This window comes from Fringilla coelebs, assembly GCF_963513975.1.
Source record: "Fringilla coelebs genome assembly, chromosome: 1".
Classification (NCBI taxonomy): domain Eukaryota; kingdom Metazoa; phylum Chordata; class Aves; order Passeriformes; family Fringillidae; genus Fringilla; species Fringilla coelebs.
In genome coordinates this window covers 2,825,103-2,843,055 of record NC_140028.1, presented here as the reverse complement: position 1 = coordinate 2,843,055, position 17,953 = coordinate 2,825,103, and the positions used below count along the sequence as shown (strand labels likewise).

General features: G+C 47.7%; 1 protein-coding gene across 1 annotated transcript in view; it reads left to right on the top strand.

Moving 5' to 3' along the window:
- Positions 1–17,953, top strand: part of ADGRB1 (adhesion G protein-coupled receptor B1) — a gene marked incomplete at both ends in the record, with an annotated part of 203,242 nt that overhangs the window by 75,377 nt on the left and 109,912 nt on the right. Inside the window, 5 exons of the mRNA XM_084209835.1 lie at positions 1,853–1,961; positions 2,812–2,955; positions 5,472–5,547; positions 9,513–9,615; positions 10,628–10,671. Coding sequence (XP_084065961.1) covers positions 1,853–1,961; positions 2,812–2,955; positions 5,472–5,547; positions 9,513–9,615; positions 10,628–10,671 — 476 coding nt within the window. The remainder of the gene's footprint in view (positions 1–1,852; positions 1,962–2,811; positions 2,956–5,471; positions 5,548–9,512; positions 9,616–10,627; positions 10,672–17,953) is intronic.

The window sequence follows — 17,953 nt, the reverse complement described above, 5'->3', positions numbered from 1 at the left end:
CACTGAGCAGAGGAGACTGTCAAGTTGTCATGACAACAGGGAAACCCTGTTGATCCCCTTAAAAACAGCTTGCCCTCTGTGGCACTTGGTTCCCAGTGGCTTTCCCTGTGCAATCTGCTCTCTGCACCTCCAGGCAGGCACAGCCCAGCGTCACCATGACCTACACATGGATTGGGAACATCATGGGGAGAATGTTTTCCTGGTGTGTATTTTCGTGGGAATTGAGCTGACAGCCCAGTACCATGACTTTAGGACACAAAAAACTCTGTGAACAGGATGCCAACAGCAGGCTCTGTGCTTCTCCCTTAAAGCTGTTGGACCAAAATCACACCTTGTGTTTCATGAGATCAACCAATTCTTTTAAAACAAAACCTTTGGCTCCCAATTTTCTCATTAAAAATAAACCCAACTTCATTGCAGTCACACATTCCAATGGCCTGTAGTCCCCCAGGCAGAAAGATATTGTTCTAGGATAATAAAAACTAAAACATCCCATAAAGGTATTCAGAGAAGGGCTACAATGATTTTTAAAGAGCCTTTGTCGACCATTATATGATAAAACCTAAAATGCAGCATCCAGTGCAGCCTGGATTTGGTTTGACCTTGTGATTTCAATCTGTAATGGAATATAAAAGTGCGCAGCTAAAAATAGCATCCTCACTCAGTTCTCCTCCTTCTGTGCGCACCTGCTGTACTGGCAGGACTTTTTAATCTAATCCTGAGACAGTTTTAGTCTTACCAAGGTTCCTTGGATAGACAGAGAGACAGAGACATGCATGACCATCCCTGTGCTCCTTGCCCACACTCTCCACGGCTCAGCCTTCCTCCTGCCTCCTTCTCATCCTGCTCGTCCCCAGCTGTCCCTCCAGCTCACTCAGCCACCTCAGAATGTCTGGATTATGGTGAGGAACTGAAAACACTGTGAAAGTGGTGGAAAAGGAAAAGAAGAGGAGCTGAACTGCTTTTCTTCAGCCTCTCGTGGCATTTGCTAAGTCCCTGTGGGCAAAGGTGCTTTTGAGGAGAAGGCAGGTAGTCAGCAGAGCTTGTTTCAAGTGGATTATAGTTTATGGAATCTGTCACTGTAAAACTGGTTATTGTTTAACAGCTCTGTCTTAAACTGGCAAAGTACAGGTAAAGAAGAGTCACTGCTAATGTCTTTATCAATGGGGAAAAAATAGTAAAGAAATGAGGAAGAGAAGCTCCAGGACAGCCCGAGACCAAGAGCCTGATGATTCAGAGAGTGAGATCCTGACAACAAAACAGGAAAGGAGAAAATCAGGCTGGCTGGAATTCAACATTAGACCACAAATGTCCTTTGGTGTGATTGCTTTCAATAGAGGGAGTTGGAATGAGATGGTCTTTAAGATCCCTTCCAACCCACACCATTCTGCATTTCTATGATTTTATGAAAGGAGATGGGTAGGTTATTCTCTTCTCCAGAGGGTCTCCAATATTTCCTTTTGTCCATCCACTCTAAGTTCTATGAATCTGAGCGTCACTTTATAATTTTTTGCTTTCTTTTCCTTTTCCTTTTCCTTTTTCTTTTTCTTTTTCTTTTTCTTTTCCTTTTCCTTTTCCTTTTCCTTTTCCTTTTCCTTTTCCTTTTCCTTTTCCTTTTCCTTTTTCTTTTTTTCTCTTTCTTTTTCCTTTTTCTTCTTCTTCTTTCTTTTTTTCTTTTTCTTGGCTTCCTCTTAGGATTTCCCAGTCCTCCTTCTCCACAGCTCCATAACAGTCCATTATACCCAGCATATGCTCCCAGTTCCCATGTGAGGGCAGAAACCTTTGCCTGCAGAGAAGCTCCTGCTGTTCTCATTAGGATCTGATCTACTCCAGATTCTGCCTCTCTTTGCAGATAGGGCCAAATGCCAAGGAGCTGTTCAGGCTCGTGGAGGATTTCATTGATGTCATCGGCTTCCGCATGAAAGATTTCCGGGATTCCTACCAAGTCACGGACAATCTGGGTGAGTTCCTTGGCACTCCCCACACTGGAAAGAGACCCCCCAAAAGCTGTTAATTACTGTGCAATATGGATAACCTGGGCTATGGGGAGAGAAGGAAGGAGGGGAGGCAGCAGGTGGTGGGATATTAAAAGGTCTGGGGGAAGACATGGATGGGCATAAATACAGAGTGGCTTTTCTCCAAAGAAGTTGGGATTTCATGAGGAAGAGGAGAGATCCACAGAGAGATCTGAGAGATATCTACCAAATGGAGAACAGATGACGAACTGGGCAGAATTAGACTCTTTCTTTTATTTTTTGAACACAAGAGCAGCCCAGCAGCCAATGGAGGCAGTGAGCAAACAGCAGGCAGTGTTTGATGGATGCTGTGTGCACAATCGCAGCGTGGAACTTGTTGCCAGAGGAAGTTGCAGAAGCCAAAAAGTACAGATGGGTTCATGATGGGATTAGGAAAGTGCACAAAAGAGAGGTCCATTGGTGGCTGTTAAAGTTGATGATCTGGATGCAGCCAGGAGCTGAGGAAGTCCTGCTGATTGCTGGGAGGACAAACCAAGAGATGTCTTGTTCTTCCTCCCACTTCTTGTCAGCTGCTGCTAGCCATTCCTGGAGACAAGGTGCTGGAGCAGACTCTCCTCTGCCAGATTTCATGCAGGCAGAACCCTTTCAGCAAAGCACAAGCCCTACTTTTATCTTCTTTCAGGCGCAGACATTTCCTCAAGAGAGCATCACTCCTATGGCTCCCAAGATCCAATCTCTCTGATTTCCCACTAATGCTTCTCATGTTTTCTTGAGCACATGTGGAACTTATTGAAGCTGGTGTCACTTACTCCTTTCATTTCTTGCTTCTCCCCAGTCCTTGGTATTCACAAACTGCCTGCAAATGCAGCAACCGACATCACCTTCCCCATGAAAGGCTGGAGGGGAATGGTGGACTGGGCCAAGAACTCGGAGGACAAGGTCACTGTCTCCAAGAGCATCCTGTCTTCAGGGCTCTCAGGTAGGCAGCACAGCCAACACAATTTTTTTCCCTTCATTTTCTAAGAATGGTCCCTTACATTTTCTTGGTCTTCAAATCCTCTTCCAGATCAGCTGGATTTGCCCACAGATGTTTGGGTATTGAAGCACTGATGAGTGCAAATAAGGCTTTCAAGCATGGCCTGACTAAGAGTTCAAACTGAACTCCTAACAAAAATTTAGGGGCAGGTTTAGTGCCTGGGTGTGGCTGTTTATCTTTCCCTAAAGAAGCAGGAAAAATTGGCAAACAGTGCTTTAGGTGCCCTCCAAGCCTGGATCCAGACCTGATGGAGCCATCTGAGGATGAGTAGCTGGGAGTCAGCAGGTCAGGCTGAGAGGCTGAGTCTGCTGCTTGGACAAGCTTTATACATCTGGGGACTTATGGCCCTTGTGTGAAATTTCCTGCCCCCAGGATTGAAATTCAGAGGCATTTATCACTGAGGCTCCACATCAGAGCAGGGATAGGAGCCCCAGCACGGAGGTGGCGCCTCAACCAAGCTGGCCTCACTGCCAGATCTGGAAATCTCTCATTGCATGCTAGGATAACCCAAAACTATTTATTAAAAAAAAAACCTGGAGGTTTCTGGGATGGTCTGATGAATGAGGGTCCCAGGAATCAACACACTCAAGGTGCTCATCTTTAGGCAGAGATGACATTTGGCAGGATTGAGCCCTGAGTTCTCAAAAGTAGGACCCTAAATTGGGCAGATTGATGATGGGATTTGCTTTTGGCACTCATGGCTTTGAGAGCTGCTGGCTCCCCCTTCCTTGGGACAGAGGCTGGAGACTGAGTTGCTGCTACAAAAGACCTTTGGCCTCGAGTTATCATGCCAGGACCTTTTGTCATGGGCCTCCCAGCTGGGGATGGCATCAGACATCACTTCAGCTTGGGAAATCTGAGGCCAAGAACAGTTAAGTGACACCCCCAAGGGTAAACAGTGAGTCACTGGCAGAGCAAGGACCTTGTCAAGCACTCCTTGTGTTTTGTTGTGCCTTGCAGACAGTGTGAGCTCCCTGGGAGAAGCTGGAGCAGTTGGGAGCATTATCCCAGTTTCTTTGTGGAAGCTGTGGTGTCTTCACCTTTTGAAATCTTTATTCACCTGTTGGAAAAATTGTTGGACCAGACCTAGACAGAGCTGATCCTGCTCTGAGGCTGAGGGCTGTCCCAAAAGTATCCATCTCCCCATGGAGCTTATTTCCTAGATTTCTGTTGGAAGCATCCTCACACGGAGCTGCTCCCCGAGCTGGGCCCCCAAGCTGTAGTGACTGAGCAAACAAAATATGACATCCACCCTGAGGAAACAACTTCCAATCAGTGCTCACCTCTCCATGATTTCCTGAGTACCACCCAGGGCTCTTCTGCCTCTGTTTTGTTCAATATCTTGTGCTGGTGGTGTAGGTTTTGAGGGGATTACTCAGTGATTCCAGCAGAAGTCCACCTCTATTAGTTTTGATCCTCACTTTTCTCTGGGAACAGGAATAGCTATCCTAAGCAAAGTGATGAAGACAGGCAGCTTCATGAGACCAAATCCAAACCCCCTCACTGCTGGGAGCTGACTTTGAACAGTTGATTTCGATGGGCCAACAATGATTTATGCAGTTGGGTGACAAAGTTGCTCTGCAAGCCTGTCTGTCAGTCCCTCCCAATTATGTGCTCACCAGATATTCCAATTTGATGGTAAGAAAGATGGACATGTAGAGTTGTGCCTGTCCTGCAGTGATGGAGCAGACACACTGTCAGCTCAGCCTCAGTACAAGATATCAGAGAAGCCCTGCCTGGTGCTTTCCCAGGCTTCTTCAGCGTTGCTTTCCAAGCAGACACTTGCTTTTTCCTCCCCCTAAAAATCCAGCCCAAGGGCTGCCTGTGCTGCTCGTGACTTATCGAGGGAAGTTCCAGCTTTTTGCAGCTGGGGCACTATGAGGTAGTGGAGGAGGAGGAAGAATAAGAGGAGAAGGAGGAGGTCAATTGATGCGCCCAGAGGTCACACAGATGATTCAGAGGCTCATCTGGATCTGCTGCAGCCCCCAGAGGCAGCACATGAGTTTTGGGGTCAGAGCAGGCACAGTGGGACCTCTCCCCTTCCCGCTGGCCTTGTCAGCCCCAGCTCAGCTCTGCTCTCTGATGGCCTGATAGCTGTGGACGGCTCCAAAGGCCTTGAGGTGGCTGCAAGAGAACTTTCCCCCCTTCAGATTTGTCTGCTGTGGTGCTGTCAGAGGAATTAGGGGGTTTCTGAGTTGGGGAGCACCATTTGGGAGGGGTGAGCCTTGGTGAAGGCAGAAATCTGGGATGCTGGGTCACCCCAAAGGTGCTGAGCCCTCCCTGTGGTAACAGCATCCTGCTACAGTGATGTTGGCATTGGCTTGGCCCAACAGAGAGCCCTCCACCACTGGCCATGCTCCTTCAGAGGCTAAATCCTGCCCTGGGTGTCCTGTGGGGACAGCTGCCACCCTGATTGTCTCAGTTCTGTGTCTTCTTCCCTCTCCTCTGGTGTCCTGCAGTGTCGGACGACTCCTCTGTCTTCGTGGTTGGGACCGTGCTCTACCGGAACGTGGGCAACATCCTCTCCCTGCAGAGGTAAGAGGGGCTGCCTGGGGATGGGGAGCAGCTGGGAGATCACCAGGATGATCCCTCTGCCTGCAGAGCACTGGTCCTCCAGGGAAAAGTAGATATCACTGGCTGCAACAAGACAGATTTTGACCTGCAGTGGGAATATTTTGACCCCGTGTTCAGGTGGGGCCAGGCTCATTCGTCGCGCGCTGGAGGTGCAGGAATGTTTTCCCCATCCACGTGCAGCACCCCAGACACAAGGGGAGGAAGCTCAGTGCTGCTGTCTCACTCTTCCCTGCCACCCCTTCTCCCTCCAGGAATGGAACCTCACCCTGCCCTCCTGGTCACAGGAGAGTTTGGCAGCCCTGACAGATGGGGGATGCTCAGCTGCCCCGATCCTCCCGAGCTGCCAGGGAGCTGCCAGCCACACTGAGCCCTGGAGAGCAGCACAGCACAGCAGCACAGAGAAATCAGGCTGGGGAGGAGAGAGGGGAGCAGAGCACGCCTGGCTGCACATGTCTGCCTCGGGCACCAAAGCTTTTGTGTTCAGCACTCCCTTCCCTTTTCTTCGCTCCTCTTCCTTTTCCTCTCGCTCTTTTTTTTTTTCCTCCCCAATGACTGGTACTGAGGCAGTAAATTAAGCATCCTAAGGCACCTTCTAAATCTGTTCTGCACTGATTAGCGTGAGCCCATTTACCATAAACACCAGGGCATCTCTCCTCACCGATAATCATTTAAATACCTCCAGATTTAGCACTGGCAATGGCAAAAGAGCTCCGAGTGAGTGCAGAGAGGAATTAGCAAGTCAGCCAACTGTATTCTGTAATATCTTCCATTACAGCAGTGGGAATTAGATCAGAAGGGCAATAAACATCATTGGCTCAAATGATCCAGCGGTATTTCAGCTTCCTCTGGCCAAGCAGGGAATGAGCTCTGATAACCAGCAGCTGCGGCAGCCACAGCCTCCGAACAGCATTCCCAGGGGAGAGCTGATTTAAGATGTTCCTTAATTAAAGGACAGTCCCTCTTTAAAAAAATCTTGAGTCTTGAATCACCTGTGGAGAGTCAAAAGAAAAGAAAAAAAGATAAATGAAAGCAGCAGCAGCAGTAAGACACTTCTTACTCCAGCGCTGTGCAAATGGACACAGGATTAAAAAGGAGAATGTTGTTAAATAACCACATGGCTGTCTATGGGTGAAATATATTTCTGAGCACTGAGGAGAGCAGCTATTCCTGGGTACACATGAGAAATACAGACCCTGGATTGGACCACTCTGATTCAATGAGAGTGATTCTTCCAAGAAGGGGAAAAAAATAAAGTAGATTTAACTCAACAAACAGCACCAGCTGAGCTGTTCCTAATTGTCCCAATTTACCTCCCCCCAAGCAGCAATTCCATCTCTGAGTCACACATTACTCTGTCCCCTTGGATCCAGAGAGCCCAGCAGATCTTGGCAGCTGTGACAATTGGGATGGGCTGCACACAAAACCTGATTTTCCAAGCTGGGGATGTGAGAGAGGCGCTTGGTCCCAGCTGGACTCTGCTGCAGAGGACACGGACAGCAGAGATCCACCAGCCTGGCTCTCCCTGTGTACCCAGCACTGTGCTCACAGCCCTTTGCACACCCTTGGTGGCCACTCAGGAGCCCTCTGAGCTCCTCTGAATTCCTGCTCAAGCTGATCTCCCCGTGTTTGTTTCTTTCCCAGAAGCTGGGCTGCAACGTGCTTGTAGGAAAAGCGACTCATCTTCCTCCTGAAAGATTCCCCGTGACACTGAGTCCTTCTCCGCCCCCAACAAGCTGCTCAGCTGCTTAATTACCTTCTCTGCCAGGAGCCTGCCTCTCTTTTTAAGGCTGAATTTGTCTGGCTTTCACTTCCAGGCACTTGGCCTTCGGGTGGGTGACTGAAAAGCACCCCACATGCAAGGAACTATCAGACAAGCCTTCCAACAGAGAAATTTCATTTGTTTTCCTGCACCTGGATTGATTTTGTGTCTCTGTTTTGAACTCCCTTTGCTGTTTCCCCCACTCAAAGTGAAATTGAACCCAACAGCACAGTGGAATCCACACAAGAAGGGTACAGACAGAAGTTCTTTACTTCATCTCAGTGGAAGGGATTTTCAAGATTATCCCATTCCAACCCCTTGCCATGGGCAGAGACACGTTCCACTATCCCAGGCTGCTCCAAGCCCCATCCAACCTGGCCTTGGACACTTCCAGGGATGGAGCAGCTGCAGCTTCTCTGGGAATCTGTGCCAGAGCCTCACCACCCTCAGAGCAAAGAATTTCTTCCCAACATTTAATCCTAGCCTCATCTCTTGTAGTTTAAAACCATTCCCCCTTGTGCTATCATTATTTACCCATGTAAAAAATTGCTCTCCATTTTTTTTATAACCCTCCTTCAACTTCTGGTTCAGCTGCATCTTCTTGGCCACTGATCACCCTTCACGGTCTGCACACCGGTGACTTCTGTGTTCCAACAACTTGCCACGCTGAAAAATCAAATTCTCTTTCTGTCTGTGTTGGCTGCATCGATTCTCACCTGCTCCTCAGCCTCCACAAGGAGGTTTTGGTGTCATCCCTGCTTTTCATGCAAATATTCAGCAGCACTGACCCGAGGACTGACCCTTGCAGACACAGCCTCTAATGAAGACATGCACTGGTGGTTACCTTTCAGCAGATCCCATTTTTAGCTTCTTACAGCTGCCTGCTCCCATTGATTTACTCCTTTACTTTTCCTCTGTAGGGTGATAGTTGGGCTTTGTCGCTTCATTATTTTTTTTCTTCTTTTTCTCGTTTAGTTTTTCCTTTTTTTTTAAAGGAAAAGATATATTTTTGATTTTTTTCTTTCCCTGGTAAATCAGTGTTGTTGTTCCCTCTAGTGTTGGTGGAACAGTAGCTTTTTGAGCATCCACTTACACATCCATGAACAATTCTAAATATTTTTTTCCTTTTTTTTTTCTTTAAACCCTAATTTTTTTAGCTGCTGTTAAGCAAGTGCAAATCTTTCCCACCTAATTATTTTTTTAAAAGAAAGATAAAATCCAGAGAGAAAAGGGAAAGATTCTAGCAGTACCTGCAGATTTGGTGAAGATTTGGATAAGAAATTATTTCCTTTGTGCATGGATGTCACAGGGGCTGGGAGCAGCCTGATCTGGATCTACCACTTCCACTACCAATTCCTTCATGGCAGCACTTCCAGCTGCTGCTTGTGGGGACTTTTTGCTTATTTAAACACCAATAAACTGCAGGAAAATGAGGGAATTCCATAGTTTTAGATGTCCAGCATCCAGGGAAGTGACTACAAAAAATTTGGCTTTCCAGGAAGGGGAGGTACCTCCTTACTTATTGCCCTTCCCAAGAGCCAAATCTCCCAGGGCTGCCAGATTTATTACAGTATTTGTCTGGGCACAGACATTTAGACATCTACATGAAAGGTTTGGCCTTCTTCCATTTGCTTTTGCTCCTCAGGGAATGAAGATACACACCAGTGCCTCCAGCCAGGATCGTGTGCTACCCCATGGATAAGCAACCATGCCTCAGCCTCACTGCAGTGCAGGCTAAGCCAGCCTTGGAGAGGAAAAACAGGAAATTTTTTTTGGAAAACACGTGAAATCATGGAATATTCTGAGTTGGAAGGGACCTACAAGGCTCACTGTAGTCCAAATGAGCTCTGTTTCCTCATGGCAGGGACAGAAGATGTGCCCAGGAATATTTTATTTCTGGGATAGATACAGACTCTAAGGCCAGTAGATAAGGCTCATAAAATGGTTTGATTTTGGAGGGATGCATGTGGATTGGCTGTGAGGGGAGCCCAGAGGGCAGAGGATGGGGTGCATCAGCAGCAAATGCCTTTGGGGGTCTTTTATAATGATGGGGCCAACCCCTTCTGCAGTGTGTACACTAAACCTTGCACCACCAGTGATGGTTGCCATGGGATTCCCTGCTTCACAAAAATTCCTCTAAAAGCTCTCTTTTCCCTCTCCTCCCCAGGAACAGCACCGTTCTGAACTCCAAAGTCATCTCTGTGACTGTCAAGCCATTCCCTCGGTCTCTGCTCACCCCTCTGGAAATCGAATTCTCCCACCTGTACAATGTAAGTGGTTCCTGGGAACCTGCCCCATCCCATGGCTGTGTTTGCTTCTGCAGGGCAGGAATGTGTTGCTGCAAGGATGAGGTGGTTTTGATGGGCTCCTGACATCTTTTTGTGGGTGCAGAACCCTGCAATCTTCCCCAAAAAAATAAAACAAACTTCATTTCCAGAGCAGCAGGAGGGTGACACTGCTGGCACAGGGAACATGGCCATGCTTGTCCCCAGTTCACAGCATTTCATTGTGGGCATCATCACACAGGAATAATTGTGCACTCATTAAAACAACTTGATGTAACAATGGTCTTCCTGGAGGAGGGAAAGGCAGGGGGAAAGGTTGTTCCCATTAATTCTGGAATATTACTGTTGTCCTCAATGCTTTCCAAGGCAGGCAAAAATTCCCTCCAGGTTCCTCTGCTCAACCCGAAGCAGATTCATGGGATGGACATTTACATACCCCAAGGTCCATCCTTGTGGAGATTAGACGCCCTCCTGAGGCTCTACACCACGAATATTAAGATCTGTTGTGTCTTTGGACTCTCCTGGAGGGATTTTCCAAAGCTGTCTCAGACAGCCAGAGTCAGAGGCAAAGCTCTTCCAGGGGGCTTTAAACACACCTGACCCCCTTCTGCAGGGCTGTGCTTTTGTCCCACAACAGCAGAGGCTGTATTTGATCCACTTTCCAGAAGGGAGCAGCAAAAGGATTCTGTGTGAGATGAGGGATAAGGAGGAATATCCGTGGGTTGAGTCAGGAGAGAGCAGAGTCAAATCCCTCTGCAGTGCTCGTGATGCAGAACAAACCAAGGCAGGTTTTATTCTGCCTTTTCAATCCCAGGGTTGCAAAAACCATTCCAAGGGTTTGAGATCCATGACAGCTCCTCTGGTGTGTCCCAGACACCCCATCCTCAGGGCACTGGAAGGAGATTTACAGGCCCCACATTCTTCATTCCAGTCCAGACACTCCACAAACAGCGTGACACTGATTTGTTTCTATTTTCCCTTTCTTGTCTCCTGGCAGGGAACCACCAACCAGACCTGCATCCTGTGGGATGAAAATGATGGGTGAGTTCTGTGGGTTTCTCTTTACTCTCACAGGTCTGTTTGCTTTTTTGGGTGAAATCATCACAATTTTAGCAGTGATGTGTCAGTTCTCGCTCTCTCTACTCAGTATTTTCTTCGCCCTGGTGGGGAGTGCTTCTTCCTTCACACGTGCACTGCTTTTCTCTGAGCTGTCCTTTAGTGCTGTTTTGGATTTTTCCACATAAAGGATGCATGAGCTGGGACCCAGGACTGTGGAACTTTTTAGATTGAGCTCAGCACAGCTGTTCTTGGCTCTCTGAAGTGCTCACCCCAAATCATGCACCATAAGGAGAGTAACAAAAAATCAGTTGCAAATATGGCCTTTGGAGGTGAAGTTCAGGTGATATGAACTTTACATTGTGCTGCTGTGATATAGAAAAATGATTTTTGCCAGAATTCCAGCAATGACTGGTGCTGTTCAGGAGGGCTTGAGTGATGTGCTTGTGGCCACCAGGGAAAAAAAACAACCCCAAGTTACCATGAAGAGCTGGGACCATAAATCCCATTTGGGGAGTAGTTGTCAAAGAATGTGCGTCTTAGAAAGGGAAAAAAAAAAAAAAACACTCTGAAAGTGAGGTCTTAAATCCTGAGTAAACTTGACAAGGATACAAAGTGTTTGATTTAATGGTGGTTTTACTTCACTGACTTTTGCATCTCAGTTTGAGCACCTAACCTGGCTCCTCTTCTGCTTGCAGTCAGTTCCTCTCCTTGAGATCTCAGACATTTGGCACATGCCCCTGCATTTATTATTATTATTTATTATTATTACCAGCAGCATCTGAAAAATGATTCCATTCTTGTCCTTTTATGCTCCATTAAGTAGCATATGCACACAGAGGCAGGCAACATATTTACACTCAGCTCAGTTCCTGTTGGTCTGGGATTAAGCTGGCATCTCTGAGTGGATCCAAAGCAAAGCTGAAGAGCCCAGAGGTTCTCCCTGCTTGTGGAATCACACCTGTGTTGTAGCCCAGGGCAGAACTGGTCCCTCTGGCTTCTAGTGTAAATTGTTCCAGTGTTAGAAGATGGTTGAGATGCAGGTGGACTTTTAAGAAATTAATAAAAGGGGGTTTTATAATATTTTCTGTGTGTCAGAGAGTGGTTGGGTCAGCACAGAGGGTTGGGCTGGGTGGCAGGTTCAGGAGCTGGCCTGCTCTGCTAGATCTGTTGTTTCTCCATGCTAGAATGGAATTAAAGCACTTGTACAACAACCCAGTTTTTGGCAAGTAAAGGCAGGAGCTGGAACCATTGCCTCTTTTGCTCTGCACTCCATCCTATTACTTTTGGCTTTCCAAATGCAGAGAGAGGGTTGTGTCCAGGAACATGGAGATGTTTCCCTGCCATGCTCAGACCTGGATTTAATTAGCTGCAGTCTGAGCATGAAAAGAGCAAAATCCAGTTTGGGAATGGCTGAAGGACAGGGATACCATTCAGGATGGGTACAGGAACCTGTCAGAGCTGCCACTGGGCAGTGCCTGGTGGGACACAGATGAAGGTTTGTCCAGTGCTGAGCATGGACTGAGAGGTTTGGCTGGCATTTCTGAGCTGGAGGCAAAGCAGTGCCCAGTCCAGCATCATCAGCATCCTAGAGAATGATTTGGTTTGGAAGGGATCCTAAAGATCATCTCATTCCAGCCCCTGAACCAGGCATTGCTGCCTTGGGAGCTCTGGCTGCTCCACACTCTTCCTCCTAAGGCTCAGCAGCTTCTTGGGCTGCCTGTTGTCCCTCTGGGAGTGCAGGATTCTGGGATTCCTTTCAGTCTTCCATCCCTGCATCCTCATGGCACCAAAGAATGGAAGCTAAGGGCTGAGCAGGAAATTTCTTGGCACCAAGGCCACGGTTCAGTTTTCAAGGATGGATCCCCCAGCAGATTGGTTGTGCAAATGCTGCTGCTAAGCCTCCACTTTGCCCGTGTTTTGGGATTTTGGGGGGTGTGTGCGCACACCTGCAAGTGTTTGCAACCAACATTTACAGTCCTGAGCAGCTGAAAAGCCCCAGATCCTGATGTCAGCAGATTTTTGCTCGGACGATGTTCCAAAACTGAGAGCTGAACCGGCGAGCTCTGTCGAGGGAAGCTGCCAAGCTGTTTGTGCAATATTTTAAGAGCTGATTTGCACAACATTTTAAAGCTGATTTGCTACCTCTGCTGCCTCCTGGGAAAGTCTAATGAAAGGCAAATTATGCAAACCCTGTTCCCCAGTCCTGACTGCTCACCTCGAGCTTGAACAGCGCTCTGGAGCTGTCGAGGGGTTTGAATCACAATTTTGGGTAATTGTTCCCTGCTTGGAGCAAGAACTTTTGCACCCTGGACTTGTTGCCTGGTATGTGGTAGAGGTCCTGATTGGTGGCTCTGTGCCAGGAAACCCCATGGTTCAGCCACTGTTTTATGCTTCCCCTCTTTGCTCCCTTCTTCTCCTTCCTGCCACCTCTCCCTGTGGCCTGGAGGTTTTCCCACCTATCAGTCTCATAAGGTGAGGTGAAACCAAGAATGTCCCATCCCTGGAAGTGTTCAGGGTCAGGTTGGATGGGGCTTTGAGTGATCTGGTCTAGGGGAAAGTGTCCCTGCCCATGGCAGAGGGGTTGGAATTAAATGTTCTTGAAGGTTCTTTCCAAGCTGAACCGTTCTGTGATTTTGTGAAATCCCATTTCCCAGTTCTGACCAATTTAATGGATTTACAGCTTCATTTCCTTGCCTGTTCTCCCACCTGCTGCATTCCCTGCAGCCCAAGGCAGCCTGTTGATGGCAAATCCCCATTTGTTGTGCCTTGAATTATCATCTTCACCGCGTGTTCTTTGAGGGTCCATGCTTCAATGCACCTAGTGGCCAGTGTCACCCACTCATTCTACTCCAGCTGTGGAACCACCCATCCTATTCCTTCCTAAATACTCCAGATAAGAGCAAAAGAGCAAAAACCCAATGAGGGCCATTCTCTGTCAGAACACACATGGCCCTTCCTTCACACTATGAATTCCACTGAGCCAGTCCACCTTCCAGTAATCAAACCTTTAACCCATACCTTAATATTTTTGCAAACATCTGACTATTTAGAATTCGATGAAAAAATATAGAATATAGGAGACAATTGTGAATCAGGTTGCTTTCTCAGTAGACACTGAGACCCCTCGAGATTCCTCTTGTGCCGCTCTCCATGTTCCTGCTCCAAGGATGGGTGGCCAGGTGGAGGTTCCCCACACTCACAGTCACCCACCTGAGGTTGCAGATCTTGGTGACCCAATTTCCACCTGATTCCAGTGAGCCAGCCTCTGGATTTAACCCCCTGCCTACTGTGACTGAACAGGTACAGAAGCTGGAAACCTGAAGCAATCCTCCCTTGAGAGCTCCTGCCTGTTCCTGCAGCCACTTGAGCTTCCAATACCATCCAGAGCATGCCAAAATCCTTTAAAGGCCACTTAAAATCCATGGGCCGTGAAGGGTTGGACTGTAAAATTGCAATTAGGATCAGACAGTTATGTGGTGACCATGTGCTTCCTCAAAGATGGAGCTGTCAAACAGAGCACTTGGAAATAAAAAAAGAGGAAGAACCCTTGAGTGTTCATTCATTTGCATTTAGATGGATATTTAAGCTTGTACTATTAACAATGGATTTTTGATTTATTAATCCCAACCCCTTTGAGTGACTCTGAGATTCGTGGGTGGCACCTCTGCCTCTCTTTTCTCTTTCCCTTGCCCCCAACTCCTCATGGCAAGAAATAAGAGGGGAGAAGATCAGGGACTAATTTCTGTTGTGTTGGGTGCTGCAAGTGTGATTAACGAGCTTAGCATGGGCTGGGTAAATTGAAAGTTGAAATCAGAGAATGATTTGGGATTCTCTGGCTCTCCTCCAAGGGTATTCATCTGGAGTAATTATTGGCTGCTTAGCCCTGATGAAGTGAAAACCCAGGCAGGATCTGGTCTCCTGCTCCCTCTTTTTCCTCCAGGACAGGGGAGGAGTTGATAAATACAGCCATGGTTGCGTGTTCATGTTCTTGTGCATCACCAGGGTTTCATTTCTCACCTGCCTTGCCCAGGGATTTCATTTGGCAATGGGAACAGGGAGACAGAGCCAAGGTTTGTTACTGGTGGTGACAGCATCACTTCATGTGTCTTTACAACTCCCTGACAGGACATTTTAATGAGGTTGGAGTCAGTCTCTTCTCCCAGGTAACAAGAGACAGGACAAGAGGAAATGGCCTCCAGATGCACCAGTGGAGGTTTAGATTGGATATTAGGAAAAGATTCTTCACTGGGAAAGTGGTCAGGCTTTGGAACAGGCTGCCCAGGGAAGTGGTGGAGTCACCACCCCTGGGAGTGTCCAAAAAATGTGTGGAAGTGGCACTTGGGGATGAGGTATAGTGGTGAACATGGCAGTGGTGGGTCAGGAGTTGGGCTTCATAATCTTTTCCAGCCTTAACAATTCCATGATTCTGTGGCTGCAGAGGAAGGTGTGGGGCTATTTAGTGTTGCAAAGCAGTCCTGCTGCCCCATGGGGCTGATGAATCTGGGTTCAGGCCATCAAAGCTGTGTTTGGATGTCCTTTGAGCATGGGATCAGGTAAATGAGGAGAACTGGTGTGAGATGGAAAGGGACAGTCACAAACCACAAAGCGTGGGATGTCTGACAAGAGCATGGAGTGATGGGACAAGGGGAAATGGCTTTGAAGTGAAATAAAGTAGATTTAGATTAGATATTAGGATGAAATTATTTACTGTGAGGGTGGTGATGGAATCCTAGAAACTGGAATACCCAGCAAAGTCCCATCCCTGGAGTGTCCAAGGCCAGGCTGGACAGGGCTTGGAGCAACCTGGTCTAGTGGGAGGTGTCCCTGACCATGGCAGGGGGTTGGAATGAGAAGATATTTGAAGTCCCTTCCATCCCAAAATCCTATGAAGGGTCTGGAGAGGTAACCTGGGATCAGGCTGCAACAGGTGAGCACTACTTGTCCCCTCCTTGGTGACAGCATCATCCAAGCCAGCTGAGAGCTTGTATGTTAGCCCCTGGTGCAGGAGACAAAAATCAGGACACGCAGGTGTGAAATTCAACCCCAGACACACAAAGAGTGAGATCCAGCAGGTCTGCATTGCCAGGGGAAAACCCTCATCCCTCAGGGAACACCTGGCTCCATCGAGCAGCTCCTCTGTCTCATTTTAATAACTAAGCATTATAATAGCCAGGCATTACAATAACTGATCTTGAGAGGTCTTTCCAAACCTTCCAAAATATTTGCATAAAAGCTTTTCTGCTCTTGGAAGAGAAAGCACCTCGGGAATCTGTGGTTTTAATTCAAGGACACCCTCGGCTTCCCTTGGGAAAGATTGTTCCAGTAATTAAAGCCTTTCACCTACCTGACTTGGGAAATGCAAACCTCACTGTTTAGGAAGGTGACCTGTGTGAGCAAGGTTAGGCTTGGAGAACAGAACAAACACTGCCTCAGCTCTGGGGTGAGGTGAAATCACCTGGAAACTCGTGGTATCCTAAAATACAGCTCCAGAGGCTGAGGACAGTCCTGCCCATGGGATTTTTTTAGACAGGAATGGCTTGAGGGGTAGGGTGTGGGTTGGTCCTGGAGGTGCCAGGGACACAAAACACTGGGAGAGTTTTGAAGCATCAGAGCAAGTATTTCAGTGTGTTTTTGTTCATTTGCTTTATCTGGAACAACTTAGAGAAGCCCCCAAAATATCCTAGAAGGAGGAATTTTTTGTATAATTTTTTCATAGGGTAATTGTACTTTTTAGTGTTTATAGCCTGGATACCCCATGAATCTTGAAGTGCAGCTGCTTTGCTTGAAATTCCCATTTTTTTCAGTGGGATATCCAGTGTCTAACCTGCAGAATCCCAAGCTGTCTGAATTCCTGACTGCATGTCCTACAGGATAAAGGGAAAGTCCTTGCAAGGCAGCACAAGGAGCAGGACACGGTGTGAGTTCCATGGGCTCCACACCACTTGTTGAAAGAGAAAGGCATTCACGTTTCTTTCCTGTGCTTTTTGGGGCTTTTTGTGATTTCAGCCTTGCTGGTCTGATTCCCTTTGGAGGGCATGTACAGCTCCCTTGGTTCCTCTACTCCTCACCACCAAAAAACGTGTCAGGCAGGAATTGTCTTATCTCTAACATCCCACAGAAATCATTTTGCTCATCACATCAGTTAATCCATCTCCCAGTGCCTGTCTTTTGAAGAAAAGCTTTCCAAAGTCAGGAAACAGCTTCCCTTTCCTGCTGTCTGTCACCCAGAGCATTAATGACCCTGCCAGAGCTGTACATCAGGCAGTCACAGCCTGTCTGTGCTGATGGGGATGGATGATTCCCCCAAACACACAGACACTTCACAGAGTCACAGAATGGTTTGGGTTGAAAAGACCTCAGAGGTCCTCAAGTTCCACCCCCCTGTCATGGGCAGGGACACCTTCCACTATTCCAGGTTGCTCCAAGCCCCATCCAACCATTCCAGGGATGGGGCAGCCACAGCTTCTCTGGGCAACCTGTGCCAGGGCCTTGCCATCCTCATAGGGAAGAATTTCTCCCTAATATCCCACCTAAATCCACCCTTTTTCAGCTTAAAGTCATTCCCCCTTGTCCTGGCTCTCCTTCCCTTGTCCAAAGTCCCTCTTCAGCTCTCTGGGAGCCCCTTTATGCACTGGAAGGGGCTCTAGGGTGCCCTTGGCACTTTATTCTTTCCACACTGAACACCCCCAGTTCTCCTAGCCAAGCTCCAGAGAAGAAGGGATCCATCCCTGATCATTTTTTTGGTCTCCTCTGGAATCTCTCCAGCAGTGCCACGTCCTTCTGATGTTGGAGGCCTCAGAGTTGGACACAGTCCAGGAAGGGTCTCACAGGAGCCAAGCAGAGGTCACCTCCCTTGACCTGGTGGTCTGTTAAACCCTAAAACCCTGTGAGAAATCAGCGCACTGCTCTCCCCTTTGGATCTATTAATGGCCTATTACATATTAATTATATACAAATGATATATTATATATATTTTACTGCAGCAATCCAGCTGTGAAGGAGCAACACTGCCCTTCATGTGATCCCAAACATGTTCTGGTGTTTGCCAGTCCCCCTGTTCCAGCTCCATTGCCCTTAATCAGTTCAATTCCCCACATCTTCAGCTGCAAATCCTGCCTTTCCCAACTTGCTCCTGTGGATGTGTTGAGGGGATGTCAGTGAGGGAAGAAAGCCTCGTGCTGGCTACACTGGGGCATGCAGGGAGGTTAATCTGAATATTCCCATTAGTTCCCCTGTGTTAAACCCAGTTAGAAGGATCCCTTAA